The sequence below is a fragment of the Mugil cephalus genome, chromosome 11, assembly GCF_022458985.1.
Source record: "Mugil cephalus isolate CIBA_MC_2020 chromosome 11, CIBA_Mcephalus_1.1, whole genome shotgun sequence".
Classification (NCBI taxonomy): domain Eukaryota; kingdom Metazoa; phylum Chordata; class Actinopteri; order Mugiliformes; family Mugilidae; genus Mugil; species Mugil cephalus.
Window position 1 is genome coordinate 6,233,335 of NC_061780.1, and position 23,075 is coordinate 6,256,409.

Here is a 23,075-nt window from a genome sequence, read left to right on the forward strand (position 1 = left end):
ATACACTGGGATGGATTTATGCGCTTCATAATTATTCATATGGCTGATTCACTGATTCCCTCAAGCCTGTGTGTGTATAATTATTTTAATGTGTGTGTACAGTTGTTATAATTTTCTGAGAGAATAGTTTTATTCTCAGTCTCCTTCCATTATTGTTATTATTGTTGCTGTAACAAGTGGTTTATTCTATGCAAGACTGCATCTCAGCGTATAACAGGATATATTTTGTAATCTAACCATGTCTAATCCTTGATATGGCTGCAGGTCTGCAGATGGCTGGGTTCACAGCCACTGTTAAATGAGGTCACTGACTGACAGGTCTTAATATGGAACGCTGATTCCACAAAATAAAATAACATCAACATACAACACAACAAACAAATAACCCAGGCGATTTAATAAAATCGTTTATTCACATATCAGTTATGTTAAAATAACCAATCAAACTTTAAACTTGACTGAATGGGATTTTTTAAATTTAATCAGTGGAACTGGGTGTAACTTAGCTAACCAAAAACGTTTTCCACACAAAATGAGTTTGAATCCCATTTACAGGACCAGGTGACAGTTATTGTTGTTGCGAGGAGAGTTTCATGGATATTGTACTAATCTGTGACTTGGCCTTGAGTAAATTCATTATGTGAATAATCCATCTGTTACAGCTGTATTGGGTTGAATAAATTACTCCTGGAAGGACTTTGTTTTCAGACACATTCATTTTATTTCTGTTTATATGAATCACATTCTCACAATCATTTCATGAAAAGAGGTGAAAAATATTATCATTCCAACTATAGGGTCAACTCTGTATCACTATATATAAATGTTCCTTGATGAATCATCACTTACATCAAGCTGAAGAGCAGTACAGTGCAGCCTCATAAATATTACACACAGGTTTAAAGAAGACTTCTTTCTGCCTGGGAACGTTTTATCTGCCCGGGGCAAAAACACAAATACATACAATATCTATTCTTGTCTAATGAACTCAATGAACTTGATCCGGCGAAAATTAAATTTTTGCCTGTTTTCCCCCTAAGAATGTATTTGGTATTCTCTATGGCTACTTTCTACTGGTAAATTGCATATTTCCAGTTTGTCCTACTTGGTACGTCTACAAATAACATAACAAAGTAATACTGGCAACATGTTTTTCTCCACTGCACTCATTGGTCAGGTACAGTTAGACAAGCAGTCACTGTTAGAAAGGCTTCCACTTACCTACAGAATGCTCTTAGATGTCTGATGTATCATTGCACATTAAAGACCATACACAATAACACTGAGTTGTGGGTCTACACAATGTCAATATGTAATAAAAAAAAAAAGAAGAAGGGAATAACTTTGCAACTTGCCCTGCAATGAAATTAACTTATGCACAAAAGATAAAGAAAGTCTAGGAGTTACTACAACACTCATTCCCTGCAAAGTGAAATTTATGTTTAATATCTTAAGTAGTTCATGCTGGCAGTACTTTTATATTTTCACTAAAGCAGGGCTTTTACTGTGGCTCAGTAGGTAGAGTGGGCTGTCCACGAACCAGAGGGTTGGTTCAGTTTCCGACTTGTGTGAGTGAATGGGTAGATGAGTCTGTGACTTGCTTAAACCATTTTTTGACTTCCTGTTACGATATCAATAAAAATATGTGCTTGGTAAAAACTTTTTAGAGTTTTCTTCTTCTAGAGAGTTTTTTCTTGTTTTCCAAAAACATTCAAATATGACTGGGGCAATTATGCTATAAGGCTAACAATATGTGGCATATGATCTATAATCAGGCACCTGTTGTCCATAGCAGAATAATATTACTACATGTTCCAAGTACTTCCTCTATCTGTTATTAAATGGAAGACAAATTACAAAGATATGTCTCAAGTCAGCCTCAACTCTCTTATCAGAATTTAGTTTTCAGGTAACAGATGCTGAGAAGCACACAGTTGTTTGATACTGTGTTGACACATGTCTAAATATAGATGTGATACAATGTACATGTACAATCTGACCAGAGAAACACAACCTAACCTGAGGTGAATTCAACATTACTACAAAAATAAAAGTGTCAGTCTCTTGCAGATGTTTAATCTCTACGGATGTGTCGGACATCAAATGACTTTGTACATCACTGTTGTGATGCAAATGACAAAAAGCATAATGTTCTATTCATTATTGTCAAATTGTAAAACATTCTGGACATATGTCTATTAAACTTTAACAACTTGTAAAGCTGCTAAAGAAAGCTGCTGGATAGGTTTCCACTAGTCAATACATATTCATCCTTCCACTTTAGATTTTGTAATTTTGTAAATGAACCACCTAATCCCAACAACCCGCTTCAGTGATTGGCTCCTCACTTGCCAATGAGGTTGCTTGGACAGCAGGGTGGCTCTCCCCGGGGGTATAAATCAGGGGCTTCAGATGAAGTCCTCTCATCGTCAGGATCATAAAGCAACCATGAGATCTCTTGTCTTCATCCTGCTCATCGGAGCCGCCTGTGAGTATGAAGATTTTCTTTGGGCATATTATCCCCCTCTCTCCTTACAGTCTGCTGGCTTCCCAGACTGCAACTGTGTCCTACAAAACTTAAGCATCTCATGGAGATAACTTAATTAGTATTCACTAACTTTATAACTTCATGTTTGACTAGAAATTCAATTGCATTCACAGATATGCTCCACTGTCACTGTAAAAGACTGAAACTAATTGTTGCTGACGTATGTGCTTTCAGTTGCCACCGAGGACGACAAGATCGTCGGAGGGTATGAGTGCACGCCCTACTCCCAGCCCCATCAGGTGTCCCTGAATGCTGGCTACCACTTCTGTGGTGGCTCCCTGGTCAATGACCTGTGGGTGGTGTCCGCTGCTCACTGCTACAAGTCGTAAGCATGTTCTCCATGTTTTTCCAAAGATTGCTTGTCTGAATTACTGATACACAGATGAATGAATATGAGTGTCTTGCGAGTGTCTTGTTTGGGTGTCTTTGCTCTAATTCCCTCTTCTATTTTCTAGCCGCGTGGAGGTGCGTCTGGGAGAGCACAACATCCAGATCAATGAGGGAACTGAGCAGTTCATCACCTCTTCCCGTGTGATCCGTCACCCCTCATACAACTCCTACACCATCGACAACGACATCATGCTGATCAAGCTGAGCAAGGCCGTCACCTTCAACCAGTATGTGCAGCCCGTGGCTCTGCCCTCCAGCTGTGCTCCCGCTGGCACCATGTGCTTGGTCTCTGGCTGGGGCAGCACCATGAGCGCCAGTGAGTAATAATTCCTGCATTATCCTCATGTTGATTTGTATTTTCTGACAGGTAGTTTCAGTTGTCTTCAATTTTTTTGTCCCGCAGCTGCTGACAAGAACAAGCTGCAGTGCCTGAGTATCCCCATCCTGTCTACCAAGGACTGTGAGAACTCCTATCCCGGCATGATCACTAATGCCATGTTCTGCGCTGGATATCTGGCCGGAGGCAAGGACTCTTGCCAGGTATGTTCCATCAAATCCACAGAGGTGTCCACCAGTTCACCTCATGTGCAAATTGAAAGTAGAATTTCAGTGTATACCATTATTTTTAATTTGTCTCTTATGTTCTTATCCTTTGCTTCCAGGGTGACTCTGGTGGCCCCGTTGTGTGCAACGGTCAGCTGCAGGGTGTTGTGTCCTGGGGCTATGGATGTGCTGAGGTGAACCACCCTGGTGTCTACACCAAGGTAAAGCTTAAGTATTTCTTTTTTATCAAAAATACACCATTACAGTAAGATTTACTCATGTATGCTGCTGTGTGTCCGTACTAACAGACCTTGTTCTGTTCCCAGGTCTGCATCTTCAACAGCTGGCTGGAGAGCACCATGGCTAGCTATTAAGTGATCCTAACGAGCAAGTTCAGTCCACGGCCTCAACAAACATTTGAGGTTCATCAACATCAACATCATTAGAAGTTTATGTTCCATCTGTTGTTCTGGACTGTATTATCAATAAAAAACTGTAAAGCAAGAAAATGTGGCTGTTTTTTTCCCCTTGAGAAATCAATGTGTGCGGTGCTGTGACTCTGTGGTTAGCACTGTTGCCGGATCCAAGTCTGGGTTCAAGTCCAGCTTGGGCCCTTCTCGGTGGAGTTGCACTGGATTGCATGTTCTCTATGTGACTGACAGAGTCCACCTCCAAAGACATGCTCATTAAGTGGATCAGTTATTTTAAATTGCCCATGAGTGTGAATGGTTGTCTGTCTTTCTGTGCTAGCCCTGCGATAGACTGGAGACCTATCCAGAGTGAAACCCAGACACCCCTGCGACCCTAGTGAGGTTAAGAGGTAGGAGGAGATGAGAAATAAACGGATTCATGTGGAAAAAAAACACACACATCCACAGCACATTTGAGACTGCTCTTCTGGAGTGGTTGGAGGAAAAGGTGGTTTGTTGATTTGTTGTGAATGTTGTCAGTTAATCATTTAAATTAAATCCCTTATATTAGAATTGCTGGAGGGAGGCAAGGATTCTGGGCAGGTATTCAACTGTGTTCATGCATCAATACAGCAATGACTATACAAGATACTCGATATGTCATGTTGGGCTCTATTGTATTTATTGTTTTATTGTATTTACACTCTCTGTTTTCAGATAGACTCTGGTGGCCCTGTAGTAGCACCATAGCCAGCTGCTAAACCCGATCCTTTTACCACCACCCTGCTCTGCTGCATTTCTTCCATCATTCACTACTCCACTGTTGTTATGAAGTTCTAAACAATGTGCAGTTGGTTTGATTCTGGTGAATAAAATCTTACACCTTGACTCTGTATCTCTGTTTTCCTACACAATTATACTGTCATCTAAGGCTGTCATGGCATACCGATATTGACAATTTACAATACAATTTCAATATTGTGTTAAAAATGCGCAATGATTGTTATTTTGAGTGTAATTCATCTCCCAAAAAGATGCATTTCCTGGATTCTGCCATTATTATCTATATTTTTGTTGATATCACAATAATATCGTGATAATATTGTTATCACAACTATTTTTTGTTCATAATAATGGTGAAGTGAAAATCTGATATCGTGACAGTTATATGGTCATCATAATACCAATAACAGATGTTACAATAGGGGAAAAGGTCAGCCACTTTGTTGATACAACCAAACTAGTGAACATATATAAATTAAACAACGGTTGGTTTATTTTTTAGTAATAAACCATTACACTGATTGGAGCCTAGGAGTCAACATGAACACCAGGCTGGACCAGAGGCAGAACAGTGATGCTGTGGACAAGAAGGGCCTGAGTAGACTCTACTTTCTGAGGAAGCTCAGGTCTTTTAATGTGTGCATTGAGTCTTTCAACCAGTATGCCAGTAGGATCAACAAATTGGTCCGAAAGGCTGGACATGTGATTGGTAGAGAGTTGGAGATGTATGGTCAATCCATCCCATCCACTACACCAAACACTAGAGGGTCAGAGGAGCTCATTCTCCAGCAGACTGATTCAAATCTGCTCCCACATTGAACACTATAGAACTTCTTTTTTACATTATTCTATCCAGCTGTATAACAGCCAGTCACCAAATGCATAATACCGATTCAATAGTTACGCTAACACAGCAGACCCACCATTACCCATTTAATGACACGCTGTGACCCAAATCAAAGAAAATGTTCGACTTTCATTCAATGAAAAGATTGAGCAGTTTGAACCTGAGATAGCAGAATATTAATTATTTTCTCATTCAATATATATACACTTATTCAACCATTAATCATAAGGCTGACATGAAAACCACAACAATTCCTTGTTGGGTCCATATTGTATCTTCTCCAAAAAGCAAGCTAACAAAATAGAAAAGAGAATTCTCAGATACACTTGCCAGTCCCTTCTTTCAAACCAAGAAACACAAAACTTAAGATTTTGTCATTCCAACTTCCAACTTTTCCTCCAAAGACATTTGGGAAAATGGATTAGAAATCAAATAATCCACCTCTAACACCACCATAGCTGAACTTCTTCTCCCCCCTTCCCTCCTGACACCAGCAGCACTTTTGACCAATGACCAGCGGCCTGAGGACCGACTGGATTTAGCATTGGGGTGTTGCTGTTGCTACCCTTGGTTTCACCATAACTTAAAACAATCTGTTGTAAGTTCTTTAACAAATAATTTTCCAAAACCACATCAGATGTGATCAGTTCTTCAAATGGCCACTTGCCCCCATGGAATCAATTCAATTCCTTTTATTACAACACACCCTCAAAGAAAGAAAGAAAGTTAATAAACAAGTGCAATAAAAGAACCCACAGTGTGTTGAAGTTGAAGTTAAAGTGAAAGAGCACAGCAGAGAATTTAGGTCATCTCAAGCAGAGATGGGCCTGATAAAAAATACAGACATCAAGACAGCACACATTGATACAGAGATGTTCTCTCTTTTAAAATGAAAGAATTAAATCATATTATAGTACAATGTTTTAAGAAGTTAAAGTGGTGATATACACCGATCAATCACAACATTAAAACCACGGACAGGAAACGTAAATAACTGGCAGTTTAGGCTTTTGCGTCAATTTGGCGCCGTAGTGAGAGTGACAGCACAAACACAGATCCTGAAGCTGTAGCCTGACGTGCACAACCCCAGAAATATAAGGTAGACCACAACAGCTGTGATTGGTCTGTTTGAATTTTGGAGATACAGACATTTATATGACTCGTGTTCGGTGATAGTTCAAGTCAGCACAGCAGGATGTAAAACAGAAAAGAACTAGTGTTTGGTGGCATTTTTACAGAGTGACCTAAACTGATGAGTGCACAGGTATAAATGGCTATCACCGGCGTAGGCTGCATACGTAGGTTACAGCGTCTAGGTTCTGCAGTCATTCATGTGGATATTACTTAGACATGTACCACCCACCTAGACCAGACCAGAGACCCCCACGCCATAGCAATGAAGGTCAATGTCCATTCTCTGATGAATCACAACTGTTTTGAAGGCACAATGGAGACCTAACCAACATTAGGAAGGTGGTCATGATTTTGTGCCTGATTGGTGAACAATATGTAGTGTGGTAATGTGTGCTGTGAAAGTGTCAGTGGGAACACCCACCTACCAAATATGTCTTTGCTTGTTGCACGCTGTCTAACCCACTGTTACAATAAACGCTGCTGCTGCTTGTTTCTTAACACCTTGCTGAATGTATTTGTGCTTCAGCTTTAAGTAGTTGCTCTAAATAGGGCAGCGTTCACTACAGTTTTCTTTTGGAAAGACGAGACTCACTCACAGAGTCAGTCTGTGAGAGAGCCTCCACCTGGCATAGCATCTGTTCAAGGTCAGGCTACTCATTACAGTCAGTACCAGAGATACTGAACTACATTCGAACCAGGCCAGAGCAGAACTGGATCCAGCAAACTTTCATACACATGGTTTTAATTTGCATTTCTTTCACAGAAACTAGCACAATTCCAGCAAAATTCCAGATTTGTGCTATTAAAGTCATAAAGCCCTGCTTTGGCAGAATTTTTACCAATTGTAGCTCTTTTGCTCCATCAGCACATTTTGATGGATTTTGATTGGTCACCAGTAACAGGGGTGTGTTTTGACTGTTAGCGTAAGTCAAAGCAGTCAATAAAAACCAAGCATGGGTCCAGCAAAATCCTTGCAGATCCATCTCTAATTAAGCAGTCATGAGGTTTCTGGTCTTTTCTCTGCTCCTCGGAGTTGCACGTAAGTATGAAGTATATTCAGAGAGCATTTAATGTTGGTTTCCAAATATCTTGTTGAAAATGTTATGTTGTTTTGAAAAGCCATCACCCACAAACATAGCAGAAATATGCAAACTGTGATTTCCATTTTTTTTTCTAAACATGCTATCACTTTGTTCCTGAAATATAAATGACTTTGTTTTTCAGTTGCCACAGAAGATGACAAAATTGTGGGAGGGTATGAGTGCAAACCTCATTCCCAGCCCCATCAGGTGTCTCTGTACTCTGGCTACCATTTCTGTGGTGGCTCCCTGGTCAACGAAAACTGGGTCGTGTCCGCTGCTCATTGTTACAAATCGTGCGTGTTCAAAGATAATTTACAAAAATGTCATATCATTCACCCTTCCAAATGTTCATTTTTACTCAGAACTTCCACTTCACTTTCAGCAAAATGGACGTTGTCCTTGGTGAGCACAACCGTTGGTGGTTGGACGGCAATGAACAGACTATTCCTGCTGACCTTATAATCCTTCATCCCGACTATGTGTCCTGGTACCTTAACAACGACATCATGCTTATCAAGCTGAGCAGACCCGCCATCATCAACCAGTATGTTCAGCCTGTGGCTCTGCCCACCAGCTGTGCTCCTGCCGGCACCATGTGTACGGTCTCTGGATGGGGTGTGACCATGGACTCCTGTGAGTATCAAGCACTCTCCCCATTAGTTAGCTATTCACTTTCAGTACTATATAGTTTTTTCTTGTGTCTCTATCTCTATAGCTGCTGACAGTAACAGGCTGCAGTGCGTGGATATCCCCATCCTGTCTGATGAAGACTGTCACAACTCTTACCCTGACATGATCACTGAGGACATGTTCTGTGCTGGATACCTGGAGGGAGGAAAAGACTCCTGCCAGGTTTTCGTCCCTGCCTTTTCAACAAACAAAATATTTATGTCTTATGTAGTATTGTCAATGCTCAGTTGTGGCATAAATTCTTGCCTACCTTTCTGGTTCACAGGGTGACTCTGGTGGTCCAGTTGTGTGTAATGGTGAGCTGCAGGGCGTTGTGTCCTGGGGCTATGGGTGTGCTGAGAGGAACCACCCTGGTGTCTACGCAAAGGTAGAAATATTTTTTACCCACCAAACATCTCATGGCATAGAATTATTCCCTTGGTTCAACGTGACAAAGTTTTCAACGTGGCTTCTCTATTTACGTTTCCTTGTCTCTTGCCTCAGACTTGCATTTTCACAGACTGGCTGCAGAGCACCATGGCTGCTAACTGAGTCCTCCCTCCACTACAGCTGTTTGGATAATGTGACCTCTTGTGTGAATGAAAGTTATAATGGAAATAAAATAAACACAACATTTCCACTGGTATTGCATAGTATTGTTTGTTCTATTGAAAGGAATTATCTGACAAATCGACACAGTAAAAGAAATAAGGAACGAAACTAAATGAGTTAAAACCTACTTTTATAACAGCATAGCAAGAGATTAGCTAATAACAGGGGCGATTATAAGGTCAAAGCCTTAGGGATGCTTTAATGTCAAACTACTGTATTACAAAGCTATCATTTGGCTTGAAAAAATAATGAAGAAATGCAAAAGAAAATAAATGCATTTAAATTAGACGATGAGGTAGGAGTAAAGTGTAAAACAAACTTAAAGATATCACACTCAATAAAGACAGACGACCATGCCTAAGGAAAATCTGTCCAAATCTTCATTAAAATATATAATATAAAATATAAGTTTAAACTAAATACTTTCTGCTATTGTATTGATTTTTTTTTATCATAGACAACCCTTTAAAAAACAAAAAACTACAAATAAAAGACGTTTAAGCCGATGGCTAATAATGACAACAACAATAACCCAAACATATAGCCACACATTTAAAAGTGACAAAATGATTTATTTATATTTTTATATATGTGTATGTTGACTTGTTTTTCGGTTTCCTGTCTCTTGCTGCGGTGTGTTCAGCGGAACTATCGGCAGTTTCAACATCACGTCGGACGCAATTGAGGACGGACCGCCAATGTCAAACTCGTCGAACTAAACGTTAACATAACCGACCTCAGTATTTGTCAATATTAGGAGCGTACTGCTCCGCTTTCTTTATAAAGGGCCGTTTAATTTACGCGTTGTGGTTTGTAGGGGTCCCGGGTGTTAGTTGCGGACTCTCGTAGGAGAACAGATCTGACAAGATGCGCCTCACGTTGCAAATGTTGATCTCCCACGGCCGGGTGGCCCGGAGGATGGGTCTGGGCCCACAGTCCCGGATCAACATACTGCGGAACATTTTGACAGGACTGGTCCGACACGAGAGGATAGAAACCACGCTGGGCAAAGCAGATGAAGTCCGCTTCTACGCTGAAAAGGTGACCACGACCTACAGATGACGGCTAAGCTAATGTTAGCGCGTTTTAACATAGTAATCGGAATGAGGGTCGCATGAATCACATTACGGGACTGTTTGTAGAAATTATTACGCTGGTTTGCATGTCAATGCCCTCACATTAAGAGCTCAGATTCAGCACTATAAGCCTACGTCCTATTATTATAATTTCAGCATCTATAATAACTATATAAATATATGTATCCCAAAGGTCAAACATTTATGGGAGTAAAAAAACGTTTTCATTATTTATTAAAAAAAAGGGGGGAGATTTCAGTACTATGATCATTACAAGTGAAGATGTCAAATTATATCAAGGATTAGAACAAAAGTAAGTTTGAGTTTCTATCCACTTTGCACTCAAACTGTTTGTCTCAAATGGTGCTGCACATGTTTATGGATTAGCTCCTGGTTGGTTATATTTTAAATGTATGCAGGTTAAAAGCGTTGTGGTGGTTACCATTGTGACTATAGTTCATGCAGATCTCTGGTGTCAAATGCAGCGTACTCCCTTCAGCTTCCAGTGGTTCTGACTATCTGTGTTTTCTTATTTCTTTTTTCCCCAGCTTATTGACTATGCCAAAAAGGGAGACATGGATGAGAAGGCGATGAAAATGGCCAGCTTCTGGCTGACGGTACGTGTCTGCGCAAAGTTACGAGCCATGTCGCTGTGAATGTTAAACAGTCTACGAGAAGTTGAGTTTGTGTCTGCTTCCTCTCTTCAGGAAAAGGATCTGGTCCCCAAGCTCTTTAAGGTCCTCGCTCCGCGGTTTGAAACGCAGAAGAACGGCTACACGCGGATGGAACGAATCCCCAACAGGCAGAATCTGGACAGGGCTAAGATGGCCGTCCTGGAGTACAAAGGCAACCCCTTCCCACCCCTTCATCCCGTGAGAAAAGAGAACGAACTGACTCTTATCAACCAGCTGCTCAAAGGCTACAGAGAAGAGAGGGCTCAGCAGTTAGCTACAAAAGCATAATGGAGACCATCATGGTGTTGCAGATGCTGCAGACTGTGGCTTAAAGAGATGGATGCATTCTTTCATCAGGAGAACAGTTTAAAAGCTCTGATGTCAACTGAAGCAAAGAACAGTTTTGTAAAAGATCATTAGGATGAATGTGTTAATAAATAGTATTTACTAAATGTCCATGTTCTTTACTTTAATGTCAGTGTATCCAGGTTTGATGTGCTGACCGTGACACCTGTGGTTAAACATAAAGCACAACAGCATCACATAAAAGGAATAGATTTCTTACTGACGTTACATAAAGTTGAGGGACTTTTGAGGCCGATTTAAAATTGATGGTCAGGATCGCAGCAGTAGCCTAAATGATTAAGCTCTAACATACTCTTGCATTTACTGTGATTAAAAATAGAGGCTTTCATTAGACCTCACTTGTATTACAATGCATACCCTCTTATCTTTTACACCTACACCTCCAGCTTGTGATATACGTAGTGTTTGTCGTCCCCTCATAGTTGTAGACACTGCACTGATAACATCTGTGCAGATTCACAGAGGACATTTGAGTATACAGCTGCCAACAGCGCCTTTACAGTACTCATATTCACACTAAATGTGTGCGGCTCCCCTTTTAAAGGATGGACATGCTCAGCATGACTATGACACCATTCTTTTAGCTTAAAACATTCTGCTGATGCTGCTATTTACAGCCTAAGATCTGAAAAAAAAAACCTTTTGCTCTGTGACGCCTTTGTTTAATTATAATTAGTCATCTGAAATACATTGTAGTTTTTCAAAACCTTTCTTTCATAAATTCTTTGTGTCATTCATGTAATTTAATATGAGTGTAGTTGAAGCAGTGCTACAGTATCAGTAAGCAGTCGCTCACCGTCTATTCAGTCAAGTCAGGCAACCGTAACGAAACCATCAACTGCAGACAAAAAGACTCAAGACGTTGTCAGTATAGAGCTGGTAGATACACTGAATGAATAGAGGAGCTCAGTATAGAGTTTTCATGGCCATGACAAGTGCTTTTATTACTGTAGCATTAATGACTGCTCCACTCTGCAACTTTAGTGAAAAGGTTCCTACCTACGTTACTCCACTCCGCCAGAACATTATGACCACGGGCAGGACAGGTTAATAACACTCATCATCTTGTGACAATATACTGTTCTGCTGGGAATATTCTGGACCTGATATTCATGTGGATGTTACTTAGACATGTAGCACCCACCTAGACCAGACCAGACACCCCCACCCCATAGAAATGACACTCCTTGATGGCAGCAGCAGCCATCTCCAGCAGGATGCAGCCTGACACAGACACACACAGAAACACTTAAGGGACTATAAAAACACGAAAAACAGCACAAGGTGATGACCTCCATGAAATGATGTGTTCAACGTTTCACACAGTTCCCACAATACAACTTACAATGTAAGACAATTTATTTGTTCCATCTGAAGTCTGTGGCGGCAGTTAATATGAAAGACATTTGTAAATGTTGCCCCTTACTGAAACACAAACACACACAGTTTGTTGTGGCTGTCGACCACTACACATCAGAATATTGGCAGTGACTGTGGAACAATTAGTCTAGACTGCGTCAGACTCTGTCCGTACTGGAGTCTGTCCCTGTGGTGTTTTACTTTAATGGACTCTTGTAATGAGAACAGATTCTAAATATAATTTACAGCTTTTAGATTTACTCCTTTGGACACATGCCCTTGTCCTAACTGGATCACAACACCCAAATAACACACACAAACACACAGAGGCAAGGCTTCTAATAAAACAGTATTTTTTATTATTTTGGCAAAAAGTGTATATGTACAGCGTATTTAGAATTATTATTTGACACCATTAAAATGCATTTGAACGGTGCTTTAGTGATGTGCTCTTAAACAGGTCGCTCTGAGTAGCCTAAAAGCTGTGCTGTTGTCTCTCATGCATACATAAATCTCTTTTCTCTTGAGTCGTCTCCCAAAGTCGTCGTGTCACTCCTGTGATTTAATGTCCATGTACACAAAGTAGAAGCTGTGATACAGTCACAGTTTGTCGAGTCGCCCAGTGTCTTTTCAGTCAAGTCATGGCAACCATAACAACGGGCAACAGCAGACGAAATGGCAGACATGCCAAATACACACCAGACACATAATCAGAAATAACTAATACTCTAGTTCAAGTATCATTCAGTTTCACAGACTAAGTTACAAACCACAGTCCTAACATCACCTAAAATATTCTTTGACAGCAACATCGCCACTGATAAATCTGGGGCTATTAGCTGAGAACCACCATTTGTATAATTCAGAAGAAAAAACCACTGAATTTGTCGGCGTCAATGTCACTCTGACACAATTCTTATCAGATTCACCGTTAAATCACTTAAGCAAGATACGTTCCCTAAAACATCCCAACAGCTGATGACAGACTGTATTTACAGGTGTGTGGAATACTACTCGATGCGGTGTGAATACAGGTTTCAAAGCAGCTTTACAAGGTGACGTCATCACAAATAAACAGACTAAGACCAGGAACATTAAAGTGCTCCATGCAGGACAGACGAAATGTACAGTTGTGTTTTCACAGTTCATCTACAAGGCTTTTTTTTTTGTCATATCTCAGTATAAGGGGGATACAAAACTAATAATATTTGTTCAGCTTTTCACACTCGTTTGTAAAAAGCTGACCAAGTAGAATATTCATGAATATTCATTTCAGGAACAAGACAGGAGTGAATATGAAGATACTTCTATTTTTTTTTTCTTTTTAGACGTTGTTGTAGACGGAAGCCAAAAGAACATTTAAAAAAGGTTTACCAGCAACTTAATAACCGCCCCTGTCCTTGTGCTGTTTTGCATTAGTACATTCACCAACGTCTACGTACACAGAAATGACATTTTTGAGCAGGCATATCTGCACTCCAGTGAAGATTCAACTAAAACCGATATAGTTTTATATTGTGTGTTAGACAGCGTTAGACAGTTTCGATTGGAAAAAACAATTAACAGAGTTTATCCAGTCAAAAACAGCCTACTGTATGTATTTACAAAAAGAATAGATTTCAGTACACACAATAAGCGAATAGTCTATGGTCACGTGGAGCACATATATCAGCTTTTTGGACGGGGGAATACAATACAAACATGCGTGTTTTACAAGTACTGTACCTAGAAGTGCCCACAGTAAACATTTTACAGTTACACATCAGCATATCAATCCAGAATACCCAGCGGTAATGAAGGCATATAAGAATATAAATTAACCCAACAGACTTCATATAGATATGTACCCTTTATCAAAATGTTTACATTTAAGAAAAAAAAAAAGTATTTTATTTTTTAGATTAACTCCATACACCTAATGGCATGACATTTTTCTATGGTCACAGCACCAACTGGAATTTAATGATGTGGAAAAAAACATGAAAATAAATTTCCTTGTTTTTCCCTTTTAAATAAAACTATATAGAGTGGTAGCTCTCACTGGTTTTAGCTATTTACAAACTCTTCCAGGCACACCATCAATGCCTCATGAATTTTTGAATAAAAGTATTTCAAGAATTTTGTTCATTTCCGCTTTGTGCACAGCTATCATTCTATTGCTCTGGCTACATCCACTTTGTCATCTTTCTCCCCGTGTGCCTTTTACTGGTCAACATCAAATATTTATTGCTTCTTTATTCTTTAACAAGCTCAGCTCTCGTGTCTCAGCCATTTCCCCCCACCTTCACCGCTCCATTCTGGTCATTTCGGTTCGTAGGTGAAAAAGGAGCCGTTTTAGGGATTCACCTTTTTGATGATTTCTCCTTTTTGTCCTTCCAAACTTTTTTTTTTTTGGCTGACTTTTTTGTCTTTAAACAGTAAAACCTTGAATTTCTTTGTTGTCACTCTGTCCGTTGCCTTCGTACCTTCCACCATCTCCCGTCGCCCTTTGCCCTGACTTTGTCTTCATCTCATGCCTTCGTTCCAAACCCTCCTCCTCCCCCTCCTCCCACTCCTCCTCCTCCACTCTGCATGCTGAAATACTCGGTGAAGGAGGGGAGCCGGGGCGGCAGCGGGGGTGATCGCGTGGCGGGGCGCGGGGGAATCGGAGGTGGAGGTGGGGGCAATATAGAGGTTAAGTCAGCAGCAGTGGTGATGATTTTCTGTTCGCTGTTTCTCGCAACATCTGGTCCTTTACGGGCCACTGTCTCCTCCACCGTCTTTACCGGCTCCTGCAGGGAAGACGATGAGAGTTTTATATTTCTGAACTGGACTATTTATCCTCCAGATCTGGGTTGCAGCACTGTGTTGACAGAGAGCGGGCTCATGCAGACACTGAGTTGGTGACACCACGCTATTCGTCTCGTTTTGCAAGTGTGTTTTCATGTTCTGGTTGTTACGTAGCAGAAATACATTCACTCCCCACACAACCAAATGCTACTGTATCAATGTTTAGTGTCTGGTAGAGCCTTCGTTTAGGCCTGTAGGTGAAGACGCTGCCAAGGATGTTTGTCAATGTTCAATATCCCAGGCAGCTTATAATGGTTATTGTCACAGCTTATTAAACTGCTTTATTGATGAATCTTTTGTGTGGTCTACAACACATCAAGAACTCAAGGTCACATCAACACCTGACTGTCTGTCTGACCGCCAGTCAAATGATGTGCAATGTACTAATAATGTATGATCACATTTAAAAACTCGCGTCATAAAAATAAATTATCTTTTTCCGTTGATTGGCATGTGATGTGCTGAGAAGGGATCGCCTCATCCGGCATTTGTCTCCTAAAGTCACTCAAACCTGCAGTTATTAAGCCCACTAAATGCATAATCTGTAAATGGTTTTCTAGACAATTTGTCTGGCTACTGACCACACTAAAGAAGAGAGATTACTGAAAGCCTCCACAGACACATCTTATTAGGCTGCATTCTGCAGAACAATAATGAGGTGCACTTTATATAGCAAGACAAACCGGTGTATCTCACCAAATGACTCAGGATGTTCCCACAAAAAAGAAACTTAATTTCCTTCACTTACAAAAAAACTAAAACAAGAATGAACATTCTGTCGCAACAAAGAGGAGAAAGTCTTATTTTTCACCTTGAAGTCTGGGCCATAAAGACTAAAAGCTAAGCTGAAATTGCAGTGTTTTAGTAGCTGCACTCATGTCCACTCCCCAATGTCCTACTATTACACGTCAGTAGAAGATGTGGCAATCCTTTCTCCAGATTTCTAACTAGAACAATAAGAACATGTCACATCACTCCTCTTTTAACTGGTCTCAAGCAGAGAGAGAAAGGATTTCTAAATGCTAGAGCAGATTATCTATATATATATATATATATATATATATATATATATATATATATATATATATATATATATATAAAGCAGATTATAACACAGTATAGGTCAAGGACATAACAACATCTCCACAGCGTGTTTTATTACTTACATTGTAGCTACTTATTCGTCCATGCATCTTTATAAAAAGGCACCGCACTTAAGTTTAAATAGCTTTTTATAATATCATAAATATTATCTATGATATTATTTTGTAAAGAGGGCAGTGTCAACTTAAATTACACTGGGATTTTGTGTTTTGTTTGCCTTTCCTTCGACTTTGTGTAATACATTTGAGGTTCTATTTCTTGCTGTATTACTAGTTCCTTTCCCTTTATATTCATCCTTTGGTGCAGCTGGAATCTAAAGTGTTGACGTTAATAAGTAACTAGAATTCTTTTTGGTTCGAGGTACGTCAGCTCTCATCCAAGGGGCTTCCTCTGTTTTGATGACAGGTGGGGAGTCCCAGGTTTTATTTAGTTTGATTTAGTTCCATCTGTGGGTGATTACTCACCCAAAACTCAAATGAACTGAGGTTCATATGAAGAAAGCTCTGAAGGTGTAGCAAAAAAGCCTGGGGAGGAAGGTCATGACTGGATGACTGAGAATCTATATTATTATAGATTCAAAAGTTCCCCAAGCTAAACAATTCATCATGGCAAACACAACACTTAAATTAGTTCTTGTCAAAGCTACTTAGACGTTGTTCCATCGTGGCCAAGCGTTTAAATATAAGTGCCTGTGATATTTTATGCCGAGCTCAATGTCATTGACTCGTCACCGCCAGGAAGAGATGAAAGTTTCCCTTACAAATTGTATTGTTGCTTCATTGCCTTCTAATTTGAGGGATCTTTGTTAGATGACAGCAGTTAATTTCAAGCTAGGTTTAACAGGGGACGTTTGCACAAGAAATGAATATAACTGAGTAGTAATCTAATTACTTACGCTGCAAAAAGTGAAGATTAAAGTGGATGTAGAAAAAGATATAGTACATGTGCGACAATATAACTCTTATTCTGCCTACTTCATTGTTCACGGATAGGGTGTATTTAATCTATAGGAATCATGTGAATGGACTACAGTATTATTCTGCATTCTTCTTTTTTTTTTGTTTTATAAAACATCTAAATGCAGATACACACATTAAATTCAGACTTACTGATTGGATGGAGAAGAGTTCAGTGAAGTTTGGTTGAGAATCTCCCAGGAAGGAGCTATTTCCGTAGGCGTGGTGGGGAAAACTCTCCGCCCCCTCGCCTCCTTTTGGACTGGACAGCAGGATTCCAATCTGAGACGTCCGAACGTGATACGGGAAGTTCTTATTGGCTGCTGAGGGTCGTGTAATAATCTAAGGGACAAAAGAAAGAAAAAAAATATACACATGTTTGCTATATTTTGTGTATTAGCGAAGCATACAGCCAGAGCATATGGGTGTAGTGCAAGTGTAAAAGTGCAATGTATGCAGTGAGCAGGAATATGAAAGAAAATTTGCATGAGCAATACGGACCATTAGGAAAGAACAATGTGTCAGGGGTGAGGGAGAGGTAGATAATGATGTGTGGAGGAGACAATCAGCATGAGACGGTTATGACTCAGGGATAGTGAATAATGTATGAATGACAGTGGCAATAATGACTGTGGAATAAGGTGAACTATGCAAAAGTGCAAGGGTCTGCAGGTGCATATCTGTGTGCGTGTCTGTGTGTGTGTGTTACGAACAAGGAAGACGATGTGAGCGTAGAGGTGGATGCCGAGCTGAATGCCATTGACGATCTTCTCCCGAGCCCAACGAGGGATCCCAAAGTTTGCAATCAGGGCCATGACAGGCACCGCAAAAAACCTGAGGACGAAAAGATGATTTAGGATTTAGGATAACAATGCAGAGAGATCCTGTTGAAAGAAAAACGGAGGTTCCGTGGGGAGAGAGATGAAGAGCAAAGAGCAGAAGAAGATGTAAAGCCCACAGAGAGATAAAGATGGAAAGAGAAGTGTAGATAATGAGGCGGGAGATAATGGTCGCAATGAGGGAGAAATATAAAGATAATATTAGTCTTTGTAATATTCATTTTAAGACCCTCTATTATACATAGTAGCAGAGAGAAGCAGAGAAACTAGGCAGTGTTTGCAAAAGAGATCTTTTCAGGAAAATTAGCTTTCTAATAAAACTCATAGACCAACACATTTGTATATGGGAACATAAATTATTGTAACAGACGAGTTCTCATCAGCTAATAAAAAAAGATGTTTTCCTCTTGCAATGAATCACTCACGTACAATTATCTACATTTCGAGGAGAGCACAGAGGTTGGGCACAGTGTTGTCGAGGGGCAGCGTGGAATAACCAACTTTTAATTCCCAACCAGCTGAAGCATCGGCTATGCATGTTTACAGAGTGGCATAAATTATTCAAACTGAAGAGACCTCAAACTGAGAAATGTGTTTTTCTACTCTACACAATCTGTGGCTCAGGTGCTACTATGAGCAGCGAGGGCAGAGTGAGCGGAACATGCTGCAGCTCTCACCATAGTGTGTATGTGGTAAAGAAAGGGACGTAGAAGGGCTGCTTCTCAGGATAGTGCTTCAGAGAGACCAGCACGGCATAGCAGAACCACACGTAGGCAACCAGCTGCAGGCCCATGAGCCCGTAGCCTGCAGGGCTGTCGTAGGCGTACAGCACTTCACCTGGGTCGAAGAACTGGTACAGGGACATAAGAAGTCATGCCACAATTAAAACCCACATTGAAACAAGTAAAACTTTTAACTTTTAAGGATTTCTGCTGGTTTGGTTTCACATTGTAGCTTGTGTCCTAATTACCAAGATGCATTGTGGTAACTGAGCCAAACCTCAGCTTGTAGCATTCTGTGCAAGTCTTTGACATTGACACTTCTCCACAACTAGGTCATATGCACAACTTTGTGTGCCAGGCGCGTGTGTGTGTGCTTGTGTGGACACTAGATTGTATTTCACAGTCCAGTGACTGGATAGCCTGGGCCATACAGGGTTACTCTCGCTACATAATGCATAGGTCTGACTGCCCAGTGTGGAGCTCGCTGGGACCGGCCCAGCCAATCAGAGCCTAACAGATTCCGAATGCCGGCTCAGTACCAGGAACACACTTGAAGTCTTAGTTTCAGTTCAATTGTAACCTAGTTTAGCTTATTTTTAGCAGGAGCTCCCCTGAGTTTTGAGCTCTTTAATAGAAGAACCCACGTAAGAGGGCAAGCAGCAGATAAATTATACTGCTTCAGATCCACATATTGCAGTGGGAGAGATAGCTATAGGCTCCAGTGTTAAATATAGCATGGATCCTTTCACTGCACTATTCCCACTGGGTCATTACCATGCTGTATTCAAAGACTCTAATCCACTGTCCCCTAACGTACCATCTTTACATCTGACTGTGCTGAGCCCTCTGCACTCTGCAAAGATGTGTGGAACTCTATCGCTGCAAGTCATTAATTCACACACTCATATGCTCAACATCATGGCTGATAAAATCTGATAAAAACACACAGGACATAGAGGGGCAGAATAATAAATGAGAATGCAGATCATTATGCTGAAGTCTAACTTTCCATTCTGAGGAAGCTTTAAAGATCCTTGATCTAAGATTCACACTCTCTGGTGCAGCAGTATCTCCAGAAGTGTTGGCTGCTAAGAGTCGCCTGGTTGCTTCTGTCAGGATACAACATTTGCAACTCATCAAGGAATTTCAATATTTTGGTTTTACAATCAACTTAATGCATTTTGAAAATGGGCCGTATATCAATGTGATGAGCGACTTGACAGAAAAAGCCATTACAGCCTCGACCGATCAGTAAGCTCAACTCCCATGAATATTTATGACGTTATAGAAAAAAACCCAAAGAGAGCAATAACTCCAGTGCAGATACTGTGCTGTGCATTGTAAAATCAGAAAATCTTGCACCTTGCCATCCTGCTTCCTGTTTTAAGGTCACACCTGCAAGGAGAACTTGGAAGTGATCTGAACTACCTTGTGCTACTGTACAAACCATTAAATGAGACCATTGTCAGTGTCAGTGAGCTCCATGTATGAATGAATGAACTAATTAATGTGTGCATATTAAATTGTGATAAATGCTTTGAAACAAAAACATTTTAAATGTTCATATATAATATAAATATATAAAGTAATGTTCTATAATGACTGGTGTTAAAATGACTAGTACATAAATAATTCCATATCTTTAATATACTGACAACCACTTTCATAAGTGTAACAATGTATAATTGAAATAATAATTCATATCCTTCTATTATTCATCGAATTAAGCCCCGGAAAAAAATTTGAGGGCTCTTGAGTGTAAGAGGGTCCAGCACAGACTGTGTATAAAACAACTTTGAGGTGCAATACCACTGACTGACGCTAGGTGCTGTCTGTAGACTCCGATTCCCAAATAGACAACTTCTCTGATGAAATGTAAGTAAATACATTAACTTGATCTGGAGTCATTAGCTAAATGAACTAATCAGTGAGGTGGCAGTCTGCTAAGTAGAGATTAGACCTCAAAGAGAAGTATATTTTGTGCCACGCTGTGTTTAACTGACAAGCTCTCCAAATCTGGTCACATCTTGCTCCAAAAAAAATTACAAATTGTGATGGCCAAATGCCAAACTCAAGGCTTTAAAATCATAGTCCACAAACCAGGAGTTGATGGCTATTCACCTTCTTCATTCTATGCTTTACAGCCATGCTAGTGGCTACTTAGAGATACTTAATAAAAAGCACTGGACCTAACATTAATGTCATTATTGTTAACATGTATACAATAACCAAGATAACATGTTTGCATTTAGTAGGTCTACACTAACTGCCACTAAAAACAGCCGTGACCCAAAACCAAAAACCCAATGGTGGTGCTATATAAAGGACTGGAGCTATTACAATTCCCTGGGAATCCATCCACTTCAGACATTTCACTCCATACTCACATCATGACAAATGCCACTGGTAGTGGTACTGGAGAAGTGAAGCCAGTATGTTCATTCTCTGGACACAGTGAATAGCTACATAACATTCTACCTTTCCACTATATACCAAGGCTAAAAATAAACGGTTTAAACGGTAATAAAATGAAGCCTCGCAGCCTGTGTGTTAACTAAGGTGCAATGCGGGCGAGGCGTTGTGTAAACTGTACCTCCGCCTCGTAGATGAAGAGGATGACGTAGGTGATTGTGTAGACTGTCATGTAGATGCTCAGTTTAACGGAGCCACTGTGACTGATCCTCGCCCTGACACACCGGGATAAACCAAGAGGGTCAGAGGTTGCACACAAGTTGGAGGGAGATAACAAACACATGGACACTTACAGACACACAAATGGGAAGAAGGCACACTGGTGGAGATGGACCACGCACAGCATGCATTTCCTTCTTTACACTCAACCGTTATCTTAATCTAAAAGCAGCTATTGAACACCACAGCACAAAAGACTTAACGCTCTACTATTCATTCATTTAAAATGTCTGCAGGCGTATAAAGAGAGCAGAAGCAAAAATTAATGCGTTTTTTATTTGCAGCAAGCAACAAGTAATAGCATTTCAGCATCATCTTTTTGCAGAGACTCATTCATCACCACATACGAGGACATCAAAACTGGCCAGTGTTTATCCCCAGGCTGCCAGCTAATCACAAACTGAAGATAAACAGCCACACGGTTTCAGCTTGATGGTGATGCAGACATTCATTCACTAAGAAGTTTTATAATTCTATAGATAACGGAAACTTCTGAGAGGATATAATCAAAAGTGCCAGATCAAACATTGCAAAGTCGATTTTCTATTAATGTTCGGGGGGAAGATTTTCAGGCGAAGCAGGACTGATCATCAAACCATGAACAGAGGTTTAGATGATGAGTCACCACAAATCAAAACTTCACAAAATTCTGTGAAAGGCTTTATAAAGAAGCTGTTTAAATTTTGAAGAAAACATAATAATTTTACTGCATGGCTTCATTCTCAAAGAGTATCATCTATAAAATCATGGCTAAGGACAGCTGAAACGGTTTGCCAAGTTTATAACTGGAGGTTGAGACTGAAGTGGCAAGACCAATGACACTTGGGCGCGTAGGACACTTGTTCAGTCAGGTCTGAGATTGATACATTCTGATGCTCCAGGAGAGAAAAGCCCTTGTAAATAATCTATTGTGATGTCTAACTGCCTGCCCAGAGTAAATGGGCATCAAGCCCTGCCAGAAAACTGGGAGGCGAAGCAAAAGCAGGCTTCACAGGGCAAAGGTAATCTTTCAGCTCACGTAAAACACAAAAACAACATTGAGTTCACAGCAGAGCAGCATTCGTGTATCACGGCCCCCGGACTTATCAGGAACTCATCCACGCCATCAGAGACAGCATGCTAACTAACATTTTGACTGACACCTAGCATTGTCAAGCTATGAGACAATGCTGTGACTGTGACAGCGAGACCTCACAGTGAGAGACGCTGTCAGCATCAACACATCCACAAAATGTGACGGGCCTGCATAAACAGACTGACACAGCATGGAGAAACAATACATGCACAGACACGCACGCGCACAGATAAAAAAATAAATAAATAAATAAATAAGTGAAGCCCCTCACCTGGTGACAGTGAAACCTTTGCCCAAAAGAATGAGCATGAGAAGGAAAACCAAGAAACTGACGGAGAACAGTAATTTCCCTGGAGCCGGACAGAC

The 23,075-nt window shown here is 40.4% G+C and overlaps 4 protein-coding genes across 4 annotated transcripts in view; 3 read left to right on the top strand and 1 right to left on the bottom strand.

Moving 5' to 3' along the window:
• Nucleotides 1–2,393: 2,393 nt before the first annotated feature.
• Nucleotides 2,394–3,990, top strand: LOC125016015 (trypsin-2). Its single transcript, XM_047598180.1, has 6 exons — nt 2,394–2,488; nt 2,723–2,873; nt 3,004–3,254; nt 3,342–3,478; nt 3,601–3,702; nt 3,808–3,990. The coding sequence occupies exons 1-6, from the start codon at nt 2,413–2,415 to the stop codon at nt 3,853–3,855; spliced, it is 765 nt and encodes a 254-aa protein (XP_047454136.1). The 5' UTR covers nt 2,394–2,412; the 3' UTR covers nt 3,856–3,990.
• Nucleotides 3,991–7,524: 3,534 nt separating this feature from the next.
• Nucleotides 7,525–9,052, top strand: LOC125016016 (trypsin-2-like). The gene is made up of 6 exons (XM_047598181.1): nt 7,525–7,694; nt 7,880–8,030; nt 8,120–8,370; nt 8,453–8,589; nt 8,693–8,794; nt 8,911–9,052. The coding sequence occupies exons 1-6, from the start codon at nt 7,655–7,657 to the stop codon at nt 8,956–8,958; spliced, it is 729 nt and encodes a 242-aa protein (XP_047454137.1). The 5' UTR covers nt 7,525–7,654; the 3' UTR covers nt 8,959–9,052.
• Nucleotides 9,053–9,676: 624 nt separating this feature from the next.
• On the top strand, nt 9,677–11,220 carry mrpl17 (mitochondrial ribosomal protein L17). Its single transcript, XM_047598552.1, has 3 exons — nt 9,677–10,059; nt 10,643–10,711; nt 10,802–11,220. The coding sequence occupies exons 1-3, from the start codon at nt 9,886–9,888 to the stop codon at nt 11,054–11,056; spliced, it is 498 nt and encodes a 165-aa protein (XP_047454508.1). The 5' UTR covers nt 9,677–9,885; the 3' UTR covers nt 11,057–11,220.
• Nucleotides 11,221–12,823: 1,603 nt separating this feature from the next.
• Nucleotides 12,824–23,075, bottom strand: part of tmem145 (transmembrane protein 145) — a 35,864-nt gene continuing 25,612 nt past the window's right edge. The window contains exons 10-15 of the mRNA XM_047598551.1: nt 22,981–23,059; nt 21,537–21,630; nt 18,899–19,071; nt 18,096–18,216; nt 17,536–17,724; nt 12,824–15,264 (exon numbers count right to left, since the gene is read on the bottom strand). Coding sequence (XP_047454507.1) covers nt 15,004–15,264; nt 17,536–17,724; nt 18,096–18,216; nt 18,899–19,071; nt 21,537–21,630; nt 22,981–23,059 — 917 coding nt within the window. The 3' untranslated portion in view covers nt 12,824–15,003. The remainder of the gene's footprint in view (nt 15,265–17,535; nt 17,725–18,095; nt 18,217–18,898; nt 19,072–21,536; nt 21,631–22,980; nt 23,060–23,075) is intronic.

What these genes read in the sequence shown, in the direction of transcription:
- mrpl17 (XM_047598552.1), top strand. Translation starts at nt 9,886, where the DNA reads ATGCGCCTCACGTTGCAAATGTTGATCTCCCACGGCCGGGTGGCCCGG. An exon ending in TCCGCTTCTACGCTGAAAAG is followed by an intron (nt 10,060 to 10,642) that starts GTGACCACGACC and finishes TTTTTTCCCCAG; the next exon opens with CTTATTGACTATGCCAAAAA. An exon ending in TGGCCAGCTTCTGGCTGACG is followed by an intron (nt 10,712 to 10,801) that starts GTACGTGTCTGC and finishes TCCTCTCTTCAG; the next exon opens with GAAAAGGATCTGGTCCCCAA.
- LOC125016016 (XM_047598181.1), top strand. Translation starts at nt 7,655, where the DNA reads ATGAGGTTTCTGGTCTTTTCTCTGCTCCTCGGAGTTGCAC. An exon ending in GGGTGTGACCATGGACTCCT is followed by an intron (nt 8,371 to 8,452) that starts GTGAGTATCAAG and finishes CTATCTCTATAG; the next exon opens with CTGCTGACAGTAACAGGCTG. An exon ending in ACCCTGGTGTCTACGCAAAG is followed by an intron (nt 8,795 to 8,910) that starts GTAGAAATATTT and finishes CTCTTGCCTCAG; the next exon opens with ACTTGCATTTTCACAGACTG.
- LOC125016015 (XM_047598180.1), top strand. Translation starts at nt 2,413, where the DNA reads ATGAAGTCCTCTCATCGTCAGGATCATAAAGCAACCATGAGATCTCTT. An exon ending in GAGGCAAGGACTCTTGCCAG is followed by an intron (nt 3,479 to 3,600) that starts GTATGTTCCATC and finishes CTTTGCTTCCAG; the next exon opens with GGTGACTCTGGTGGCCCCGT. An exon ending in ACCCTGGTGTCTACACCAAG is followed by an intron (nt 3,703 to 3,807) that starts GTAAAGCTTAAG and finishes TTCTGTTCCCAG; the next exon opens with GTCTGCATCTTCAACAGCTG.